The sequence below is a fragment of the Moschus berezovskii genome, chromosome 3 (genome assembly GCF_049115385.1).
Source record: "Moschus berezovskii isolate FMDL1 chromosome 3, NW_MosBer_1.0, whole genome shotgun sequence".
Lineage (NCBI taxonomy): Eukaryota > Metazoa > Chordata > Mammalia > Artiodactyla > Moschidae > Moschus > Moschus berezovskii.
This window is the reverse complement of record NC_142462.1, coordinates 110,973,904-110,998,246: the sequence shown is the minus strand read 5'-3', so window position 1 is coordinate 110,998,246 and position 24,343 is coordinate 110,973,904. Positions and strand designations below refer to the sequence as shown.

Genomic DNA, 24,343 nt, shown 5'->3' with positions numbered 1-24,343 from the left:
AAGTCGCTCAGTCGTGTCCGACCCTTAGCGACCCCACAGACTGCAGCCTACCAGGCTCCTCCATCCGTGGGATTTTCTAGGCAAGAGTACTGGAGTGACTTGCTATTGCCTTCTCCAAGGGACGGCTAGAATCTGCTAATTAAATAGGTAGTTTAAGTCAGGGAAATGATGTTTGAACTAACATGGCAGGAGAGTAGGGAGAAGGTGGTGAGGAAATTTCCTAAGCAGAGCATCGGAAAGTTGGTTGAGACAAGGAATAGGGGGATATAAAAACCTTCTCGTTTGGCTGAGATTACAAGCACAGACAGACAGGACTAGGAATGAGTTGGAGGGATGGTGAATGAAGAGTTCTCTTTTAGCTGCAATAGTTTTGATCTGCCTATTAGATGCAAGAGGTTTTGGTGAGTAGAAAATTGGATGTATGGCTTTCAAAGCTCACTGAAAAATTCATTCCTCAACAGAGAAATTTGAGAGTTGTTAGCAAAGGAATGTTATTTCATTAAACCTATCAGGCTAGAGATCACTTTGGGAGAGTTTGCATAAAGAAAAGAGCTCAGTGTCATATGTGTCTAGTGAGTGGTCAAGAAGAGCACAAAGTTAAGAGAACAATCAGTCAATAAGAGTCATGGAGACAGATGAGCGGCTGGAAAGCTGGAAATCAAGGAGAGGATGGTATCATGAAAGCCAAAACTGAAATGTATTTCAAAAAAGGCAGAAGTGATGAAATATGTCAAATGCTAAGGGGAGGCTGAGATGACAGACTGATTTCAATATTTTCCTGTGCATATAAAAAACATGGGCTAGAGGTACCGTTCGTTTTATCCAGAAAGTCACCAAACCAGCTGGCAGGAAATTTAATACTAGATCTTTTGTTTCCTAAAGCAGAAACTGGTAATACCAGAGTCTCTGGTCTGGGTCAGTGAGATTAGCGAGTGATTAGGAGAAAGACCTGTAAGATGAACAACAAAAAGCCTGAAATGCTTTCTAATGACCTTTCTTATGTATGCTGCTGCTAAGTCACTTCAGTCGTGTCCGACTCTGCACAACCGCATAGACGGCAGCCCACCAGGCTCCCCCATCCCTGAGATTCTCAAGGCAAGAACACTGCAGTGGGCTGCCATTGCCTTGTCCAATGCATGAAAGTGAAAAGGGAAAGTGAAGTCGCTCAGTCGTGTCCGACTCTTTGCGACCCCATGGACTGCAGCCTACCAGGCTCCTCCATCCATGGGGTTTTCCAGGCAAGAGTACTGGAGTGGGGTGCCATTGCCTTCTCCATTCTTATGTATGAGATGGAAGTAAGTGTACTTGAGAATTAACTTGCATGGAATGAATAAACATCAGTAAGTTTGAAAACTTGCAAAATTCCTGCAGGCTCACTAACTTGCAGCTGACAGTTTTCTAAGGCTGGAAAAAAACTCAAGAGAAAACCAGGCTTTGGAAAGGTGTGAAGTCCCTGAAACACCTTTTTAGTGAGCTGGGTGGCAATTCCTAGCCATTGTGGCAAGGGAGTGCTTTGATTTCTTCCCTTCCCAAATTCATAGTGAAATGCCAACAAAGCCCTAAGCCTCAAAATGACACCTTGTATTAACCTAACAAAGCCTTACAAGTTATACAAGAATTTATTGGATATTTATAGCCTGCTGAAAATTCCTGCCTCTACCATCTCTGATGTCTAAACACAAAGCACCCCCCTCCACTATTCTAATGCAGCTCACGTAGCCTGTAACTGGTAAGTTATAACTTGACAAGCAAAATGCATTGTGCTAGCAGATTCAGGGTATTCCTTAGCTTGCCAGATAAGCTAGAATTCATCGGGAAATTGAACTTTGTCTACCTATTTAATAAGATTCATCTTGAGGCCTCCTACTATGAAATTATTTCTTCTCTGCTCCCTCCCAGGACTTCATTATATCTCTTTTTAACTCCAAGTTGTAAGGTTACTAAGGAATAGAGGCAGATTCAACCATCCTAGTGATTGTCAGCTGGGGGAGATTTGTGCCTCATATGGGACATGAAATTAAAAGACGCTTGCTCCTTGGAAGAATAGCTATGACAAACCTAGACAGCATATTAAAAAACAGACATTACTGACAAAGGTCTGTCTAGTCAAAGCTATGGTTTTTCCAGGAGTCATGTATGGATGTAAGAGTTGCACTATAAAGAAAGCTGAGCGCTGAAGAGTTGGTGCTTTTGAACTGTGGTGTTGGAGAATACTCTTGAGAGTCCCTTGGATTGCAAGGAGATCAAACCAGTCAATCATAAACGAAATCAGTTATGAATATTCATTGGAAGGACTGATGTTGAAGCTGAAGCTCCAATACGTTGGCCACCTGATGGGAAGAACTGACTCACTGGAAAAGACCCTGATGCTGGGAGGGATTGGGGGCGGGAGAAAGGGATGACAGAGGATGAGATGGCATCACCAACAGTATGGACATGAGTTTGAACAAGCTCTGAAAGTTGGTCACAGACAGGGAGTCTGGCGTGCGAAAGTCCGTGGGGTCGCAAAGAATTGGGCATGACTGAGCAACTGAACTGATGGGACAGTTGGGCAATTTGAATGTTTTTGTGTGTCATGACCAGGGGACGTGGAGTACCAGGATCTACTGAGTAGAGGTCAAGGAAGCTGCTCCACATGCACAGTACACAGGGCAGCCCCTGCAGCAGAGTTTCCATCCCCCAAATGCCAGTTGTGCGGGGTTTGAGAAGCCCTGAGTCATTCTGATGGCTCTCGGGACATCTGGGGACAAGGCCAGTGACAGTGCTCGATGAAGAAAGTGGACAGAGAGAGAAAGAGGAACAGGAAGAGACAAAGGGGTAAAGGAAAGTGGAAAGAGTTATCTATGGGATATGGTGGTGCAACGGAGCCAGGGACAATTAGGGATTTTGTAGACATTCAGGGTGTCACCATATACATGGGGCACTTGTAGTTGGTACACAGAAGTGTGTTTTCAAACTATTATGAGCTAATAATTTGAGGTCTTAATAAATACAATGTGTATGTGTGTGCTCAGTCACTTTAGTCATGTCTGACTCTTTGTGACCCCACTGACTGTAGCCCGCCAGGCTCCTCTGTCCATGGGATTCTCCAAGCAAGAATACTGGAGTGAGTTGCCATGCCCTCCTCCAGGGAATCTTCCTGTCTCAGGAATCAAACTCACATCTCTTATGTCTCCTGCACTGGCAGGCAGGTTCTTTACCACTAGCACCACCTGAGAAGCCCTAATAAATACAATAGGACTCAATAATAGGTGAAAATGGACCTGGTGATTCCTCCTCTTTAAGAATCAATTTAGTTAGAATAACTCTAGAATAGCTGGAATATTTCACTACAGATGTAATAATTTCAAAAAGTTCTTTCATCCTTTAGAGCCCTTGTAGATGTCTTTCACTTTCATGAGAAAACACTCTTGGTCAAATCTGACTCTACAGCCATTTGTTCATCCTCTGATCTCTTTTTTTCTACATGCCTAATCTTCTCCTAGAGGATACGTTTGTGCTGAAGTCCATCAGAGCTCTGTCTAGTCCTGGGCAAACAGCATGTGTCTGCAAATATTTGACTCATTCCTTTTCTCCTACTGGCTACCCTTACTCATCTCCCTCCTCTCTCTGAAATATCTCCCTCCTTAATTTGTGGTCTGGAGTCTAGAAGAGTCTGAAAGGAGGAGTTGAAACCAGTTCAAGGGAGTCCTCCTAGGAATTAATTTATCTTGTCTTAAACAAGGACAGGAGTTAGGTAGAGAATTTGAAGAATGTTATTTTTTGGGTGCTAGATCAAAGCTGTCAGAAATGGCTCAAATGGGGATTTAAAGTAAGACTTGCCTGGGGCCAGGTTCTGTTTGCTATTACAAGTGAAAGCAAGACGGCTGTCTCTCTCACATACACACAGAATTGTTGTTGTTGTTAATGGAAGACATTCTCACCAGAAAAGGGCTCTTGAAAATTTTGGAATATCTCTCATTTCCATCTTCTACCACATAATCACTATTTCATCATCTTTCAAAGCTGGATTTGCAAATGAGTATCCCATTTCTGTGAATGAGATGGCTGGATGGCATCACCGACGCTGTGGACATGAGTTTGAGTGAACTCCGGGAGTTGGTGATGGACAGGGAGGCCTGGTGTGCTGTGATTCATGGGGTCGCGGAGAGTCAGACACGACTGAGCGACTGAACTGAACTGAATCCCATTTCTGTACGTTTCTTCTGCAAGAATGGTGGGTAGTAAAGGAGTAGATTTGATAAGTAAGAGATATTGGTATGTAGCCTGGTGATGGAAAGAGAGGAAAAAATGAATGTGTAGATGGGTTAGATGCAGGAAATGTCAAGGCCAGCAAATAAGAAATTTGGATGGATATATAAGAGAAATTTAAAAGTAGCAATTATTGACTGCTGCTGCTGCTGCTGCTAAGTCACTCCAGTCGTGTCCGACTCTGTGCGACCCCATAGATGGCAGCCCACCAGGCTCCCTGTCCCCGGGATTCTCTAGGCAAGAACACTGGAGTAGGTTGCCGTTTCCTTCTCCTGCTGCTGCTGCTAAGTCACTTCAGTCGTGTCCGACTCTGTGCGACCCCATAGACGGCAGCCCACCAGGCTCCCCTGTCCCTGGGATTCTCCAGGCAAGAACACTGGAGTGGGTTGCCATTTCCTTCTCCAATGTGTGAAAGTGAAAGTGAAGTCGCTCAGTCACATCCGACCCCCAGCGACCCCACGGACTGCAGCCCACCAGGCTCCTCCATCCATGGGATTTTCTAGGCAATAGTACTGGAGTGGCTTGCCATTGCCTTCTCCGTTCCTTCTCCTAGACACTATTAAATGAAGCAGAAATTTCCAACTCAAAGGGACTTCTATTTTGCCTCTGCTTATATCGTCCCTAAATTTTATGAAAGAAAATTAATTTCATTCCCAATAAAGGTGTAGTTAAATGCTAGGTGAATATTGCTTAATTGGATAACCTAGTGGAGTATTTAATGGGCCTGCTGCACAATCATGAAATTATGTGTGAATCAGCGGTGAGTAATTGAATGTAAATTAAGGGCAGTTTGGTGTGTTTTTGCCCGATAGTGGTTAAGGTAATTTCCTTATCAATTACATATAATTCATGCCAGTTGACTTTCAAAAATATATATCTGAGGAATGTCAGGTTTGCTTTTGTGCATGCTCTGTTTTTAGCATGAGAACAGGTTTTCCATTAGAATATATCAAAAGAGAAAATTCACACATCAGGAATTTGGTGAATTAGCAGTGTTTGTTAATATTACTCATTTAAAGAGCATGTGATTTTAAGAGGTAGAAAGCATAATTACATCCAGGGTTATATCAGTCTGCTTACACTATGGAGCAATGACAGTTGCATTCATCCAAGTCCTACCATTTCTATGAAGAAAAATAACAGATCACAAAATGAGCAAGTCAAGTATCTTATCTCTTTGATGAATCATTGATTTGATTATGCTGTTTGAGAGTACAGAGAAGACAAGAAGCCCTAAACTAGTCCTGAAGGCTGTTGATGTGGTGGTTAGTGGCACCACTCAGGGGATTATGTGACTATCTTAGGAAATGTAGCTGCCTTCAGACAATCACATTTCTGAAGTGTCCACAGTCAATGTTGAAAGGGGCTTACTTTTGAGCTTTTGTGGCTCCATCAGAAATTGTCTTTTCATACTGACTTTAATGTGCAGCGTTCACAAAGCAAACGTGTCTGGCCATTCTTTCAGCTGTAACTGTTTGGTGGCAAGGATGCTGCCATGTCTGTCAGAGTGGATCCTTGCACTATGGCTCCATGGCCCCGTGAAATCCTGGGGGCCCGTCCTTGACCTCCTGGTGGGGGCAGTTTTGTTTCCTTATTTCCCCCTTTTCCTGCTCAAGTCTGACTCCTGGCCTGCACTGCATTGCTGTTTACCCTCCTGCTGACTCTGAATCCAGGATTCTCAATGCCAGGGTCACCCACTCTACCTGTGTGCCAGGTCCTCTGTGAGGACACAGGCTACCTGATATAATACCCACGATATGTTAGCAGTGAGAGTTAGTTAAGACAAAGTCACAGCAAGTTTTTTATTATCTCCCTACTAACATCACTACCACTTCTGGTCCTCTTTTTTGGTTAGGAGTATGGAGGGTATAGATAGACAAACTGAAAAGGTTATGTGAGTACAGAAGGCCTGCATCACCTCTGTGGTCCTCATTTGTTTGGGTCCATCAAGAATGTGAAGAAATTGGCAGATCTTGGCTTTGGGTTATTATGATTTCCTTTTTGACAATCTGTTCCTCTTTACTTCTGGTCCACTTTTAATCCATCCCAGTATACATTTGTCTTTGATATTAAGGTTCTTAAGGTATTGCTCTTTTTTTTTTCATGGAAAGGCATTTTATTTTAAATATAGCAGTGTGTACGTGTCAATCCCAAATTACCAGTCTATCCTCCCGCTACCCTTTGCCCCTGGTAACCATAAGTTTGTTCTCTAAGTCTGTGAGTCTATTTTTGTTTTATAAATACATTTATATCAATTTTTAAAAATTACACATATAAGTGACATCGTATTATATTTGTCTTCCTCTGACTTAGTATGATCATTGGTAGCTTTAGTTGTTTTATAAAAATGCATTAAGAATCATAAGTTTCTTTAAAATGAGGTATCACTTGTGTCAAAGTATAATTCCCAAAACATTAAACTCAGTTCTCATATAAATAGGTACATGTCAAGATTTCATGTCGTCCAAAGCCAGTTCAAGAAAGAAGGCTGTATATTTATCTCTGTATCCATGGTATATCATTTCTACATCTCTACATGCAAATTTTGCTACCAGTCCTGAGTGAGACCAGGTTTTCCTCTATTCATTATTTAATTTGCAGGATCCACTCATATAAATCTTCTACCCAAGATTCCTAATAATGGGCAATTTTAGTCCCTGTTACTTTAGGCCAGTGGTTCTAAAACTTTGGCATACATCAGACTCAATCTCAGCGATTGTTGGGTATCACCCCAGGGTGTCTGTAGATCTGGGATGGCACCTGAGAATTTGTGTTCCTAACAACCTCCCAGCTGATGCTGCTGGCCCAGGGTTCATGCTTTAAGATTCACTGATTTAAGCAGAAGCTTTGCCCCCAGACCATGTGGGGCAGGTTCAACCTCCAAAGAAGTCAGCGCGTAAACTCTGATTCGCTCTCTTCTTAACCTCTTCTTTGTTTCTCCCATGTCCTTCTCCCGTCCCCCTCTGTACACACAAGGTCATGCACAACCAGCCTCACTCCAAGGATGCTCCTTCTAGTCAAACATCTCAGATTGCTAGTAAGGGTCAAAGTCCCAGTGTCTTCCCCACAGAGACCTACCCTCCCTCCTAATCTGTCCCATTTCTGTCAGTTATCTCAATTTCACTGAGTCCAGTCCAGAATGCCTCAAATCCTCTTATAAATTAGCATTTTATGTTTTAAAAAATTGTGAGTGGCAGTGATTCTTTTAGTAGGGGACATTTTTATACCTGTGTGGAGAACTGAAATGCAAGTGACAGCCAGCTGCCACTAGATCCTCAGCTTCACAAAGGGAAAGAAAGAGTCCCCAAAGGAAGTACATGTCCCAAGTGATAGAATTTATGCATGCTTAATGGAAAAATGGAAAACCTCCTGGAAATTGTGTGCAAGAGTTGTTATGTGAAATAAATCATTTCCAAGCAGAGCCCCTGTGGGTGTTTCCAGTGAAAAGTATGCTTCGATCTCTCACCAATGCTTTGAGTAGGAAAGGATGCCCGCTCTTAGCAATAGGTGATGGGGCACAATATGGAGTGAGGAACAGCTCTCAGCTCATTCGGATGGAGCCATGAGGATGTGTGTGTGTCTTTCCAGGACCACGAAACCTCCTTCCCTAGGGCGCTCTCAGCTCAGAGACTCTCCCCACGGTGGTGCTTTCTAGATGGTGAGTGTTTCTATGTTTTCGGAGGGGTGGGGGTTTGGGAAGCCTCAGGGCAAAGCACTGATGGCTTGAATGGGCTCTAATTTTCCGAAAGATTGTTCAGGAACCCTCCACGTGATTGGTATTTGAATCTCAAACAATGTGGACTTTCTGATATTGCAGCACACTTTCCTGAAGTTATCTCCCTCAAAGCAAGTCAGTTAACTCTGGCCAAACTTCTCAGCATCAAATTGCTCAAGTTAACACGTCCCTTTCTGTGCCCCCTTTTCTAAAAATGTGTTGAGTGCCTGTCTTCAATTCAGGCTGGTAGATGGATTTCATCAGCACGGGGAATAGGTACCAATTTGCATGTTGTTTGCATATTATGGAACTTCCATATCATTTTCAGTAAGCCATCATCTCAGAATGAGTTACACATTTTTGTGAAAGGGTGGGCATTTTCAGTTGCATTCACATCTGCTCTGCTGAGCATGACATGTTGAATACATAGTAGGTCAGTCATTTTCTGATTGGTTAATGTGGTTAATGAGTCCATTTTCCATCCATCCCCCTAAAGGCTGTCTAATCCCACTTTTCTGTGCAGTTACCCGTTTTACAGTACATTTCTGCTTACCTACTCCCAGTGGCTCTACTGCGCAGTATCTCTCATCTGTGCGGACACTGGGCTTTCACTTTTTGCCTCTCTTTTGTTTAGCTCTGTGTACATCTGAAAGGCTATGAATGTGGGCAAGAGGATGATGGGCTGTGTGAGGGTGTGAACACTTTATGAAGATGAGCACCCGTATCTGTATCAAATCTTATCCCCACACATTATGACATCGGTTTTCATTAATGGCTTGTCAGCTGCCTCTAAAGACATTTGACACTCCTTTCCCTCCAGGTCCTTTATTTCCTCGTGATGAGAAACATAGTCATTTGTTTTTCCTGAATCCGCAGAGGAATAACTTATATTTAAGAAAATTATGGGAATGTATATAAATTGTTTTATATATAGTCTATTTTGTATAAAATTCTAAGTGTGGTTAATGGTGTTAACCTAGATACTACATTTACTCTAGAAATAGCTGTGTTTAAAATGTTTAAAGATTGGAGTCATAGCTAAAAGAACAAAGTAGGTTAAGTCCTTCTCAGGCCAGTATTCCCCCGTCTTGCTTTTAGAGGGTAAGAACCATGATTATCTTGCTTCTTAGCTTATTTCCTTTGGAGAGAAGCTACTTGTTAAATATGTATGATTTTTGAACTATTATTTGCATTTTGAGTTTTTCCCTCTAGTACTATGTAGAAAATCTATTTATAATATTTGGACTCTGTTAGATAGATTTAAATGAGTAGGAACATAATTCTTTTGAATATTAGGAATAATCAGATTAATTTCTAGAAGCCCAGAGTTTATCATTAAGTATTTTTTCCCTTCAAACTACACACACAGCCCAATCCTTTATAGGAATGCTTAAATAATTTTTATTTTTTCTGTTTTAGCTTTCTTCAGACATGGCTCAGGGACTTAGTTTTAAACTGAAATGATTCCTTTAATACCAGAAGTGGTCCCTAACTGCAAATTCAAGCTCTTTTTTTCTAAAATGAGAATCGTTTCCTCAGAAATCAGGCAACCTACAGATTTTTTTTTTCCTAACTTTATTTAGTTGATTAATACATATCGAGTTTCAGCTCTGTTGAGGATTCTGTGCCCATATCTTGAGACATAAAAGAAGAATTGAAGCAGATCTTTAAAGAGGCAGATATCTTGGTCTGAGAGTTCTCAGTGAAGAGAGTTTTATAAGAAGTGTAAACAGATTACAAATGTACAGGGAGGTGGGAGCAACTGATTCTATCTGGGGCAGGGAGGAAGGGGCTGAGAAAGGGTTCACAGAAGAGGTGGCATTCAAGTTGGTTCCTAAGACATGATTCTTTTTAAGTTGTTATTGAAATATATTTGATTCACAATCTTGTGTTAGTTTCAGGTGATTCAGATATATATATATACACACACACATGTATATACATATACACACATATATGTATATATCTCAGATATGTGTATATTCCTTTTTAGATTCTTTTCCATGATAGGTTATTACAAGATATTGAGCATAGTTCCCTGTGCTATAGAGTAGGTTGTTGTTGATTGTCTATATTTTACATTTAGTATTGTGTATAATTTTAATCCCAAGCTTACGAGTTAAATGATTTAGATAGTCATGTGTAATGGGGAGGGCTTTTTTTTTTTTTGGTTGAGGCATGGGTCATGTGGGATCCTAGTTCCCCAACCAGGGATTGAACCTGCGTCCCCTACATTGGAAGCTCAGAGTCTTAACCACTGAACCTTCAGGAAAATCCTGGGAAAGGGCTTTCTACACAGTGGAACAGCAGCCACAGAGGCATGAAGTCCTGAATTTTTCTAAGTAGATTTAGGGACTGGCCAGTCATCCAGCAAGAGTGGAATGTCATGGTAGGAGAGAAGCTGTAAATTTGGTGCCATAACACAGGACTCTCTGAATGCCATATACTTTTTTTTTTCCCCCAGCTACTTCTGCTGATCGCTTTTATCGAATAGACAGATCTCAGGTATGATTTCTTGAACCTATTTGTGAAAGTGAAAAATTCCCAAGTAACTATACTAATCTTACACGTTTTTCCCCCACCAAAAACACTGAAATGTGTACAGTTCTGGAATGATACAGTCTCAGCCATGAGCTTGTTACTTGTCCTCACATGTTTGTGATTTGTGAACTCAAGGTGATATGGTTTGACCTTGAAAATGAGTCCAGAAGATAAGTAGGCTTGTTGATGTTACGTGCACTCCAAGTTTTCATTCACACTGCTCTTTTACTGCTTCCTTGCCAAACTTTATGCCTTTTTAACTTTATTTCTGATTGGCAAATTTGCGACCTCAAATATATATGTAGGCTAATTAGTTTCAACTCACCACTTTCCAGAGTTTGGTAGTGAGAAGACAAAATGCTTATGCCCAATGATGTCTAGTGGCCCGACTGTCCAAATGCTCATGTAAAAGAGGTATAGAATGGAATCCATTGATAAAACTGGTTATTATCCATGCCACTTAGCTTTGACCAGATCCTGAGGGTATAAGTCCAGGTCACTGTATGCACATGCTGGACCAAGTTGCATGTAAGGTGTCAGTACTTGGATAGTATTTGTTAAAAAGAGGCAAGGCCATCTCTGCTTATACCTGACAGGATACTGGTTAAAGAGTCCCAAACCAAGGATTCAACTGTCCCCTTCCTCAGCCTCTTGCTACCATGTTCCTTCAGGGAGGAATGCCACTGGTCAGCCCTCTGAAAATATAATATGCTGTGGTCATTTGCTATGTCATAAAATTTCAGTATTCCTTAGGACTAAATTCCTTTGTCTAGTTATTCTTTAAATGATGGATCTGAGCATCCTGTCAGTCATCTGACAGATTTCTTTTCCTTTCTTAGGAACATTTGCACTTTGTGATGGAGATTTCTCAAGATGAGATTTTTATTCTGGACCCAGATATGGTGTTGTCACAGCAGGCGGGTACACCCCCAGGAATGCCTGACCTGGTGGTGGAGCAAGCCTCGGGGTAAGTGGGTTTATTCCTTGTGTTGAGACTGGTTGCAGGATGACATCTATGTCTGGCTTGGCCTTGTGCTTGATATATTTAATGAAATCAAACTATTTTGATATACAGGTTTTCTTGTGTTTCCTGAGGCTGCATTGTAAATCGGTCAATGAATGTCTGAGTAGAATCACTCTTTCCCACTCAGATCTGTAACATGTTGGAGCCATCTTTACCCACCACATCAACACTTCCTACCAAACTAGAAGGCACTAGTATTTATGTCTGGGCATATACGTCTGGAGACGCTAGTGGTAAAGAACCCGTCTGCCCATGCAGGAGACTTAGGAGATCTGAGTTCCATCTCTGGGTTGGGAAGATCCCCTGGAGGAGGGAGTGACAACCCACTCCAGTATTCTTGCCTGGAGAATCCTGTGGTCAGAGGAACCTGGTGGGCTATAGTCATGGGGTCGCAAAGAGTCAGACAAGACTGAAGTGACTTCCCACAGCACACAGCCCATGCACGTCTGGAATGCCAAGATTATCACATTGAAAAATGACACAGGTGGTTTGACTTTTTTTTTCCCTCCTCCTCCTTCCTCTTCTTCCTCTCCTTCTCCTCTTCCTAATCCTTCTCCTTTTTTTCCTGTATCCAGGCAGCCTGATATATATATATATATATATATCATATAACAATAACTATGAAATATCAAGAACTTATTAACAGCCACATACTATACTAAATGCCTATTTTATATCCCTACTATTACATGCTCTATGCTTATTTCCTCATCAGTAAAATGGAAATGATAATACCTACTCAGAAAATTCTTTTAAAAGTAAATGAACTGAGGGATTTCCCTGGTCACCCAGTGGTTAAGAATCTGCTTTGCAATACAGAGGATATAGGTTTGATCCCTGTTCAAGGAACGAAGATCCACATGCCACAGAGCAACTAGGCCTGTGCACTGCAACTAAGATACAAAACAGGCAAAGAGATAAATTACTTTTAAAATAAATGAATCGATACATGTAAAATTAAGGCTGTCTGTGGCACTTGGTAGACACTCATTAAATATTATATTATTGGAATCATCATCACTTCAAAATGACCCTGCAAATTTGGTACTATTACTATCTTAAATCCATGTTAGCAAGATGAGGTTTAGAGAGTTTTTGTAACTTGGCCACTATTGCGCAGAAAGTAAAGGGAAAAAAAATGAGATTTATTCCCAGGTTTTCTGAGGCTAGAGCCCATGCATGTTTTAACCACCATAGTGAACCACCAACATATTAATATTTCTAGATTATTTTAAAAATTCAGAAATATTTCTTTAGCGTTTTCTGTGTGGCAGGTACTAGTATAAGCTCTTGAGAAACAACAGTGCACAAGTGAAAACGCAAAAACCTTTGTCCTTGTGAAGTTTAATGGTTTACTTTAGAGGTTTACTGGTGCATAGAAGGTAAATAGTTAAAATAAGGGTTTCCTCAGGGAGTAGACACACATGGACTCAAATGGCATGTGCAAATGTGCACACATACTTGTACAGTGCTAACAGGCATGCGCACTTGAGGTAAAACCCTCGTGCCTGGTCACCCCTGTTCACTAATTTGACCGTGGCTGCTATTTCTGGGTATCTCCCACTCTGCCAGGCCAGCTGATATCAGGGGTACATACCGCGTCTCTGGGGAGCCAGGAAAAGATCGAAGTGGTGGCTGTAACAGATAGATGGCTGTGTTTAGGAACCAGAGCTAGTAATACCAGAGCTGTTGTGTCATGGAGGGACAGCCGACCGGCACAAAGGACGGCCTGATGTACCCCGGAGAGTCCCGGAAGGTAGTGGGGAAGGCCGTGGGTGACGTCACGCCTGTCAGCTGTGGTTCTGCTGGAGTCTAGGTGTTGTCCCTTCGACGTGGTCTGGTTTGTAGTGTTCAGTCTGATGAAGTCTGAGCCTATTCTGCCAAGCTCTCCCCAGGCTTTGTCCTCCCATTCATTCTCTATTAGCTCTGGTTCCAAAGATAAAGTAGCCTGCAAATCCACAAGAACCTGAATCAGTCCCTCTGGAAATAAACTAGGAACAGGGATACAATGAAAGAGAATGGCCTGCAGTTTCTATAAGACATCAGTCACCATTCCTTTTTTTCACGTGGGCCATTTGTTACAAAGTCTTCATTGAATTTGTTATAATATGACTTCTGGTGGGTTGTTTTTTTTTTTTTTTTCCTGATGTTTTGTTTTCTTTGGCTGCAAGGCATATGGGATCTTAGCTCTCCAACCAGGAACTGAACCTGCACCCCTGCATTGGAAAGTGAAGTTTTAACCACTGGACCACCAGGAAAGTCCCCTGCCATTACTTCTTATCTGTGTCATATTTAAAATTGCTTAATCTCAAAATTCAGTTTTCTCATCTGTAAAGAGGGCAGCAGCATCCAAAGAGAGCCTGACTGTTGAAAAAATTAAATAAACTAAAAAATGTGCCAAGTGGCTTCAGTCATGTCTGATTCTTTGCGACCCCATGGATTGTAGCCCACAAGGCTCCTGTGTCCTTGGGAATCTCCAGGCAAGACTATGGAGTGGTTGCCATTTCCTTCTCCAGGGGATCTTCCCAACCCAGGGATCAAATCTGTGTCATCTACCTGCAGATGGATTCTTTACCACTAACTGCCACCTGGGAAGCCCAAGTAAACGTGAAATGCTTATAAATACCCCATAAAGATTAATTGCTCTCCTCTTGTTTGGAGACAAAACCCATCCTGAGAAAGGGCAGACTAAGTCCCATGCCTGACTTTGAGTGTCTGGTGTCCTTCTTTCTCCCAGAATGACAGACTGGTGGAATCCTGCACTCCGGAAACGCATGCTGAGTGACAGCGGGCTGGGGATGATAAGCCCGCATTATGAAGACTCAGATCTGAAAGATTTCAGCCACTCCCGAGTGCTACAGTAAGAGCATCCTCTCTCTTGTCTTGTATCACTGGGCTTGCTGGGAGGGGGTTCCGTGGGGCGCTCACCGAAGGGAAGGATTCTCTTCTCAGCGGTGCTCTAGCTTTCTCCTGATTGTATCACCCTGTGGTTTGACATTTTCTTCACCAACACCCTTTGACCCACAACAAGCTCCGATGGAGCCTCACTTTCCATTTCTCGTGCTCCTGAGCCTCAGTGAGACCTTGCACGTGGACCTGTCACTACTCTGAACCTCAGCAGTGTTTGCTTCCCCAGAAGTGATCCCAGGGTTTATCAGACACCCCTGGGTTTGACATATCGCAAGGATATGCCTGAGTGAGAGAATAGTCTTGAAATGATGTAAAGAGTTTTATTTGTGTGAACATTGTGATGGACTGTTAGCAGTCAGCTTCATGAATCTCCAGTCTGAGCCTCTGGCTGTGCTGTGTAATATGGCCAGGTGGTTTCGGTGGCTTACCTGCAGTGCTTCTTGTGCTGTGTTTTAGTCTCTCTGGGTAATTGATGAAGCGTTTGTTTATAGGTCAGAAGAGTGGGTGTGTTTTCATCTGAAGGATGGGAATTGGGTTTTACAACAGTGTTGGTACCCTCATGCCCTGTGAATCCTCCCTCCTGTCACCCCTCTTTGCAGGACAGGTTCAGGGTGCACCTTGTGGTCACAAACAGAGTCATTTGCACCCATTTATTTATGCTAAGATCATGGCATTTGATCCCATCACTTCATGGCAAGTAGATGGGGAAACAGTGGAAACAGTGACAGACTTTATTATTTTGGGCTCCAGAATCACTGCAGATGGTGACTGCAGCCATGAAATTAAAAGACACTTGCTCCTTGGAAGAAAAGTTATGACCAACCTAGACAGCATATTAAAAAGCAGAGATGTTACTTTGCCAGCAAAGGTCTGTCTAGTTAAGGCTATGGTTTTTCCAGTATTCATGTATGGATGTGAGAGTTGGACTATAAAGAAAGCTGTGCACCAAAGAATTGATGCTTTTGAACTGTATGTTGGAGAAGACTTGCAAGGACTGATGCTGAAGCTGAAACTCCAATACTCTGGCCACCTGACACGAAGAACTGGCATTTGGAAAGACCCTGATGCTGGGAAAGATTGATGGCAGGAGGAGAAGGGGACAACAGAGGATGAGATGGTTGGATGGCATCACCAACTCAATGGACATGAGTTTGAGTAAACTCCAGGAGTTGGTGACGGATAGGGAGGCCTGACGTGCTGCAGTCCATGGGGTCGCAAAGAGTTGGACACGACTGAGCAACTGAACTGAACTAATTTGACTCCAGGCCAGACACCCTGTTGCAGGGAGGGGAACTCCTTTCAGCGACCGAGAGTTGCCTGTAGTCTAACACTTGGAAATGATTTGTCCAAAGACTCATACCTGTTGACAAAGCAAGAAACTCTATTGGGCAGGGGTGCCTGGGCAGAGAGCAACAGGGTAAGGGAACCCAGGAGGACTGCTCTGCCACGTGGCTCTCAGTCTCAGGTTTCATGGTGATGGGAGACTAGTTTTGAGGTTGCCTCTGGCCGATCATTCGGACTCAGAATCCTTCCTGGTGGCTTTTGCATCATTCCGCCAAGATGGATTCCAGCGAGAAGGATTCTGGGAGGTTGGTAGGACAAATGGTCTGGTGTCTTCTCTCTCCTTTTGACCTTTCAGTTGGTGGTGGCTTGTTAATTTCATGTTCCTTACCAGGACCTCCTGTTGTAAGATTACTCAGGCAAATAGTGACTGTGGTACCCTGGCGAGGGTGGGTGGTTTTGGTCAGTGGTTTCCCCAACAACCCTATCTCAGATATTATACAGAAGTTCATTGTAATTCAGGAGATCAGGCTAATTTCCAGTCCTATTCAAGGTCCTAATTGAATGGGGACAGTGGCATTGTAGCTATGCAGTCTTACCATTTTTTTAAAATAATAAGGTGATTGAGATTCTCAGAAGCCTAGGGGTAACTGAAGAGGCAGGACAAGGTATTGTTTATAAGACCGGAAGCAATTTCAGTCTGACAAAGGGGAAGAAAATGAGAAATCAGAAGCTAATTATTTTGGTAGTAAAGGTTCTACTCAGACACGTCAAGGGCAAAAGGTGACTTCATTTTAATTGCTTCTCTGTACTACCTCTTATTCTTTTGTGTGAAGAATGGAAAGGAAAAAGTGAATTTCTACGGATTTTCCTTTTTAATTAAACCATGTTGTTAGTTTCTGATAGCATTTTGATTGCTTACAATTCAGGGTGTTTTTTCATTTCTTTTGTATATGGAATTAAGGTTTGTGAACCAGGCTGAGTCAGCCACCCACTGACAGCTAAAAAAGTAGCCATCTAGCTTCAGGCAGATTTATTTGAAAATTAGTTTTTATTGGTCGTAGAATAGAAATTAAGCCTAGACAAACCAGATGTGTGTTTAAGCCTAGACAAACCAGATGTGTGTTTCGGTTATTCTTATATACAGGTTGTTTCCAAAAAGTGGAGCATGATCTCAATCTAGTTTCCTATACCCTGTTTTTCTGTGTATAGTATGTTAGTGTGTCAATACATATCATGATATATGAGATTATTTCTAACAGTAAATCTTCTTTCCAAAAATCACAAGAAAATGTACCACTTTATGTAAGAGCCAAGTTCTTAAAAATCAACTCTTTTTTATTTGGATTTATTCTCCTTTTAGGAATTTCTTTTCATTATTTTATTGATCATCAGTTGGCAGCTACTAGTTTTCCTGGATATTTATACAACTTAATTCTTAAATGGGCTTCCCAGGTGGCACTAGTGGTAAAGAAGCTGCCTGCCAATACAGGAGACATGAGATGTGGTTCGATACCTGGGTTGGGAAGGTCGGCTGGAGGTGGAAATGGCAGCCCTCTCCAGTATTCTTGCCTCAAGAATCCCATGGACAGAGGAGCCTGGAGGGCTACAGTCCATAGGGTCGCAGAGTTGGACACAAATGAAGCAACTTAGCACACACACTAAGGTCTTAAGTGCACTAGAGCAGCTGACTCTTTCATTTATTTATTTATTTTTTTCTTCTCTCAAGTGAATTAGAAAACAAAACAGCTTTGGAACCTGTAGCTTCGAATCTTTCCAGTTGAATCTCCAGATACTGTGTAACGGAGACAAGCTGTCTTCACTTGACTCTGTTAGAATCTCTGACTTACAGAATGTATGAACAAAATAAAATGGTTGCTTTAAATTGTTTAAGTACTTTGAGAGAGAGTGAAGTCACTCAGTTGTGTCCGACTCTGTGACCCCATAGACTGTAGCCTACCAGGCTCTTCCATCCATGGAATTTTCCAAGCAAGAGTACTGGAGTGGGTTGCCATTTCCTTCTCCATGGGATCTTCCCCACCCAGCGATCAAACCTGGGTCTCCGACATTGCAGGCAGACGCTTTACCATCTGAGCCACCAGGGAAGTACTTTCAGTTCAGTTCAGTTCAGTTCAGTCGCTCAGTCGTGTCCGACTCTCCGCGACCCCATGAATCACAGCACGCCAGGCCTCCCTGTCCATCACCAACTCCCGGAGTACACTCAAACTCATGTCCACAGAGTCGGTGATGCCATCCAGCCATCTCATTCTCTGTCATCCCCTTCTCCTCCCGCCCCCAACCTTTCCCAGCATCAGACTCTTTTCCAGTGAGTCAACTCGTCGCATGAGGTGGCCAAAGTATTGGAGTTTCAGCTTTAGCATCAGTCCCTCCAATGAACACCCAGGATTGATCTCCTTTAGAATGGACTGGTTGGATCTCCTTGCAGTCCAAGGGACTCTCAAGAGTCTTCTCCAGCACCACAGTTCAAAAGCATCGATTCTTCGGCGATCAGCCTTCTTCACAGTCCAACTCTCACCTTACCCATATTGTCTATTAATTCAGAAAATGTGTACATGCGTTCATTAATTTCTTAGGAAGAACATCTCTTTATTTACTTCACAGATCATCTTTGATACAAATAGGTATAATTATAGTTACTCCATGACAATATATATATTTTATGTACATATGTATCATAAGGTCAGTAATAGCTAGTATTGATACTTCCTGTGTGCTTTGTAAAATTATCCTTAACTGTTTCAACAACTTTTAAATTTCACATTGCTTAACAGATGAGTAAACTGGAAGCTCAGAGTTTAAAATATTTATCTTAAGATAACAAGTGTGGAGACTGCTATTCAAATAAGGTCTTCTTGACTTCGGACTTCATGCTTTTCCTCCATACCACATTGTCTTCCTGAAGGGCCAGTGCAAAGGCAGGGTGCCCACAGCCCCAAGGCCCAAAAAGGATTTACTTTGGTATCTATCTTTTTTAGCATTTGTAAAGTGAAAAATTCTGCAATCTAGGAAGACTATGTTTTCTCATTAAATATGCATAGCTGCAAATTTACCCACAAGTAAATATAGTTGAAAATTAATTTTAAAGCATTTTTTCTCTTAAAAAACAGACTGAAACAAAAATTAGAGGTAGGCTTTTATCTTATTGAATACATATTAAATATGCTCCAGTCTAAATAGATACAACATTGTATGAAAAATACTAATATGCCAACAGTGCTGAAATATGTTATTGTTTTATGTTATTACTTGCATTAAGTCTTTGTATCCATAACATCGTACCATATCATAAAAATATATATTGTTTTATGGGGTTTTTTTGGTTTTGTGTTCTCTTTTTATCATTACCTATAATGAACAGTACATACACTTTTAGAGCTGACCACTTCATACAACAATGAATTTTTAAAAGTTACTCGTATTGATATTACTGAATGCAAGTTTGTGTGCCCAATGCACAGTGAGGCCAAAAAAACCTGAAATATCAGTTTGGAGCAGAGATAAGTTTATTGCAGGGCCAAGCAAAGAGAATGGGTCGCTCGTGCCTCCCAAACTCCAAACTCCTGGAGCAGTTTTATCAGAGCATTTTTAAAGGCAAGGTGGGTGGTGGGTGGCCCACGAGGTATGTGATCAGCTCATACACAGTTCTCTGGTTGATGATGATTGATTCTGAGGCACCACAAAGTCTAAGAGCTACACCCTCATGTTCATCAAGTAGTTAATTTCATCCATTTGGTGGTGGTTTTAGCATCTGAAAATCTATGGAAATATTTATCAGATACTGTTATCTAGTTGCTTCGGAGGAGCTACAGCAGAGAATATGGGGGAGAAGGGCCTGTCCTGGGAATATGGGGGAGAGGGGCCTGCCCTGGGAAGGCCTCATAGGGTTCTGCTCAGTATGTGATATATGTAGATTTTAAGTCGTTTTATTTGGTATAGAATATTGTGTTATACAAATATGCCATAATTTATTCCTCCATTTCAGTGTTGGTTTCTAATATCTTATTATTTCAAAATACAGTGAACATGCAGATTCAGCTTTGTTCAATATTGCACAATTTACTTTCTCTTTGGGAACTTTTAAGAAGCAGTATGTGAAGGAACCTGAAGAATTATCATAATATTCAAGGCACAATTGGCATCTGTTGCTTTCAGCTTTAAAGTTCCAGTCAACTTGGAAATAGTAAAGTTCAATTTTAAACATCCTGTTCAACATGTTAAATAACCCACTCTGTAAAGAAATGAAAAGGGAAATTTTAAATTCTTGGAACCGAAAATACTGTTTGTCAGAATTTGCAGTAAATGGCAGAAGTGGTATTCACAGCATGATTTATGACTATAAATCATTTATCAGGAGAAAAATGATTGCATACAAATAAAGCATTCAATTTGATAAACGGGAGAAAGAGTCCCAGAGTAGAGGACAAAGAAGCAAGAGGGAAGAGAAATAACAGAGACAGAAATCAGTGACAAGGAGAACAAAACAGACAAAATAGATGATGAACCAATAAAAAAATTCAAAAAATTGGTTCTTTCAAAACAGACAAAATTCTAAGAAGATTAAAATATAAGAGGCAAACAAAAATGCAACTCCAGTGCTTCCCCAACTCATTCTTCCTCCTGCTCGAGTGACTCTTTCCCCTCTAAACTCTAATTGACCCAGCCAACCTCCTCACCCCGCAGGGAGAGAAGCAAGGCTCCATCTCAGAGTTTTAACTTTCACTTCTAAGATGCATCAGCCTCTATCCCACTTCAGGGAGTGCAAACAGAATGAACACAGAGAATGAAATAGATTTCTGTTCTTACTGGAACTCATTACATTTATATTAAAATTCCATTTTAGGTACATTGCAATTTTTAAAGAAAGATTTATAGAGTCATCTGTTGGTATCTGCAGGGAATTGGTTTTAGGACCAAAATCAAATGGAGCCTCGAGTCCCATAGTCAGCTCTGTATTTGCAGATCAGCATCTCGGATTCAACCAACTATGGATTGTGAACATAGTGCATGGTCCGTGATTGGTTGACTCAGGATTTGGAAATCATAGATAGACAGACAGACAGACAGACGTATGTCTGTCTGTAGTAACTTCATCCCTCTCTTGTTTTCAGCTATTTCCTTTACCCATTTTTTTTGAAACTTTAGGTAATAATATATGTAGATACTCCGTGTGTGTGTGTGTGTGTGTATGTTTTGTCTGCTTACACAGGTCTTCTAGGGGAGACAACAATTCCAAAGAAGGTTATACAACACATATTGGATCTTGAAATCCTATGAACACAGTAAAAAAAAATAATTTTTGTGAACCAATGTTTATAATAAATTGATGAGAAATAGTTGACTCACATTGTTACTGCTGCGACCTTAATGAATTTGTCTTTAAAGATGTTTGAAAATATTTTTCTCTTTGAAACATGTTTTCAGTGTCTAAGGAAGTGCTACGAAAATAACATGTTTCTGGAAACACATTTGCTGTCGTCATTAATTGTACCACAACAATTCACAACAAGATTATATTTTGACAGAAGATTCCTAAGGAAGTAATTAACTAAAATTTTAGCAGACAGAATCTGTTTGATTCCTAAGGAAGACTTTTCCCGACTTTAGGATCTATGAGATTAAATAAAAAATAGGCACTGAGTGGAAACTCTTATATGATCTTTTCAAGTTATCTTTGAGAAAGGACAGACTTACCACTGAATTAATTTGGTTAAGGGAAAACAGGTAAAGGGACCAGAAGATATTATTTAGTTTATGAATAAAAGTAGTATTTTCTAGGTCTTTTATTTTTTGGTTTGTGCAAAACCCCCCAAAATTGACTGAAGGAGATGTACTTTTTCTTAGTGTCCCCAAGTCCTGAGCCTGGAAGAGCTAAGGTGAAGGTCACACAGGTAAAAATAAAAGACACTGAGAGACAGTGTAGGGAACCACCCGAAGTTGGACATTCAGTCTAGACATCCATCCGTGTGCTCAGGTTTCTGTGACCTGGGCAGGACTGGTGGATTTTTATGATCAGTAGAGCATTTCTGTCTATCAAGAGACAGTGTTATCAAAAGTTGAATAATAAGTTATCTGGTCTGATTTGTGATTTGGATTTTTGGAATTGGAATTTAAATGGATTCCATTGCATTGATTGGAACCTAAAAAATGAGTTGAGCCATTCAGTTAGTCATTTATTTTTTGAGAAAATACATATTCAGCACCTTCTAGGTAGGAGCTATATATATGTGTGTGTGTATACACACACACACACACGTAGGCATTGATGATGTAGAACTAAATGATAAATTATCATCTTTAAAGAACTTATGTTCTAGGGAAAATATATATTTAGAGGAAATACGCAACAAACCAAGTATCATAGTTCCCTGTGACCAGTGTTATAATGGATATATGAGTAGAGTGTTCTGGAAACAAGAGGAAAAAGAATTTGCTTCTCCCTCTAGATTTCACTTTTCTATTTTTATGTCAAAAGACTGAATATTTAAAGGTTTAATGAAAATGTAAGCCTCTAAGGAAAAAGGAGGCTTTTTAAAGGGCTCTATGCTTATTTTCTTCATCTTTCACCCGTGATCAGATAAGTATCTGCTTTTCATCATTCAGTTCAGTTGCTCAGTCGTGTACGACTCTTTGCGACCCCATGAACCGCAGCACGCCAGGCCTCCCTGTCCATTGTCAACTCCCGGAGTTCACCCAAATTCATGTGCATCGAGTCGGTGATGCCATCCAGCCATATCCTCTGTCATCCCCTTCTCCTTCTGCCCCCAATCCCTCCCAGCATCAGGGTCTTTTCCAGTGAGTCAACACTTCGCATGAGGTGGCCAAAGTGTTGGAGTTTTAGTCTCAGCATCAGTCCTTCCAATGAACACCCAGGACTGGTCTCCTTTAGGATGGACTGGTTGGATCTCCTTGCAGTCCAAGGGACTCACAAGAGTCTTCTCCAACACCACAGTTCAAAAGCATCAATTCTTCGGCGCTCAGCTTTCTTCACAGTCCAACTCTCACATACATGACCACTGGAAAAACCATAGCCTTGACTAGACGGACCTTCGTTGGCAAAGGAATATCTCTGCTTTTTAATATGCTATCTAGGTTGGTCATAACTTTCCTTCCAAGGAGTAAGCATCTTTTAATTTCATGGCTGCAATCACCATCTGCAGTGATTTTGGAGCCCAAGAAAATAAAGTCTGACACTGTTTCCACTGTTTCTCCATCTATTTCCCATGAAGTGATGGGACCAGATGCCATGATCTTAGTTTTCTGAAGGTTGAGCTTCAAGCCAACTTTTTCACTCTCCTCTTTCACTTTCATCAAGAGGCTTTTTAGTTCCTCTTCACTTTCATCATTATATCACCAGAAAAGTGAAAGTGTTAGTCTGTCAGTCCTGTCAGACTCTTTGTGACCCCATGTACTGTATATAGCCGACCAGGCTCCTCTGTCGATGGGATTATCCAGGCAAGAATACTGAAGTGGGTTGCCATTTCCTTCTCCAGGGGATCTTCCTGACCCAGGGATTGGACCCAGGTCTCCTGCATTACACGCAAATTCTTTACCATCTGAGCCACCAGAGACACCCTCATCACCAGAAATGCCTGTCAAATAATTGAATATTCCATGACAGTTTCACATCACTCTACCTAAAGTGTCCTTAAGGAAGTTTGTACAACTGGCAAATTATTTAGGGATAGCCTAAACACTTAATAATACTTTAAAAAATTGGTCTTTTTAGTGTAGTCTAGAATTCTGAACCACCCTCTCAAGAAGATAGACCCCAAACTTCACCTTTTCCCCAAACTCAGAAGTTCTGGTCTGAACATAGGAGTAATAGTTGCATGCCTGTCTTGTCTTCAGCTATTTACTTTACCCAATTTCTTCTTGGAACATTAGGTGATGGCCTGATTCTAACAAAAAGGATAATTGTGCTTGCTGTCAAAGCTCCAGGTTCTCAACAGGAAGACAGACTATTGGGCAGCGATTTTGGTTGTGGAAATATCCTTCAAGCATCAAAATCAGATAAGAGGGAGAAAATTAATCCTCTTAGTGGGAGGCAGGTTTTGCTGGAATCTATCTCAGAGATGAGATCAGTGCTGTCAGGATAGAGACTGTCCCTTGTGTCTGCTTCACGAAGATAGTTGGGTCCCATCCCTACTTACCTTTGATGGCTCTACATCTGGCTCTCCCTGGCTAATCACTCAAGCTGGAAAAAGTGCCGTTTAGCTGACATGTATGTTCCTTTCTTCTTCTTTTTCTCCTAACTTACCTCCAGTCATTATCCTCTTTTGCCAAGCACATAATAATATTCTATCCTTTTATGTGTGCAAAATAATTAGTAAGAAATTTTGCTCTGTTCTTTCTCTAATTGCTCCTCAATTGGATCCAGGAAATTAACATACTATAATAATAAAGATGCACTGAATCCCTGACTCAGAGAGCTATTGCTCTTTTATAAGCTAGACAGTAAAAGGTGACTGATGGACACTGGCAGTGGTAGGTGCTGTTAACGAGCACAGCGGTAGGGTGGAGCTGGGGGAAAGAATTGTTCCTAGAAGCCTATGCATGCCTCCCATGCCATGCTCATATGCGCTGTCACTCAGTCATGTCCG

General features: G+C 41.4%; 1 protein-coding gene across 5 annotated transcripts in view; it reads left to right on the top strand.

Moving 5' to 3' along the window:
• The window catches only part of DGKI (diacylglycerol kinase iota), a 508,012-nt gene that overhangs the window by 410,428 nt on the left and 73,241 nt on the right, over positions 1–24,343 (top strand). For all 5 annotated transcript variants that reach the window (XM_088832644.1, XM_088832652.1, XM_055421328.2 and 2 more), the window contains 4 exons: positions 7,840–7,909; positions 10,431–10,471; positions 11,347–11,474; positions 14,269–14,391. In XM_088832644.1, the coding sequence (XP_088688770.1) occupies positions 7,840–7,909; positions 10,431–10,471; positions 11,347–11,474; positions 14,269–14,391 (362 nt within the window). The remainder of the gene's footprint in view (positions 1–7,839; positions 7,910–10,430; positions 10,472–11,346; positions 11,475–14,268; positions 14,392–24,343) is intronic.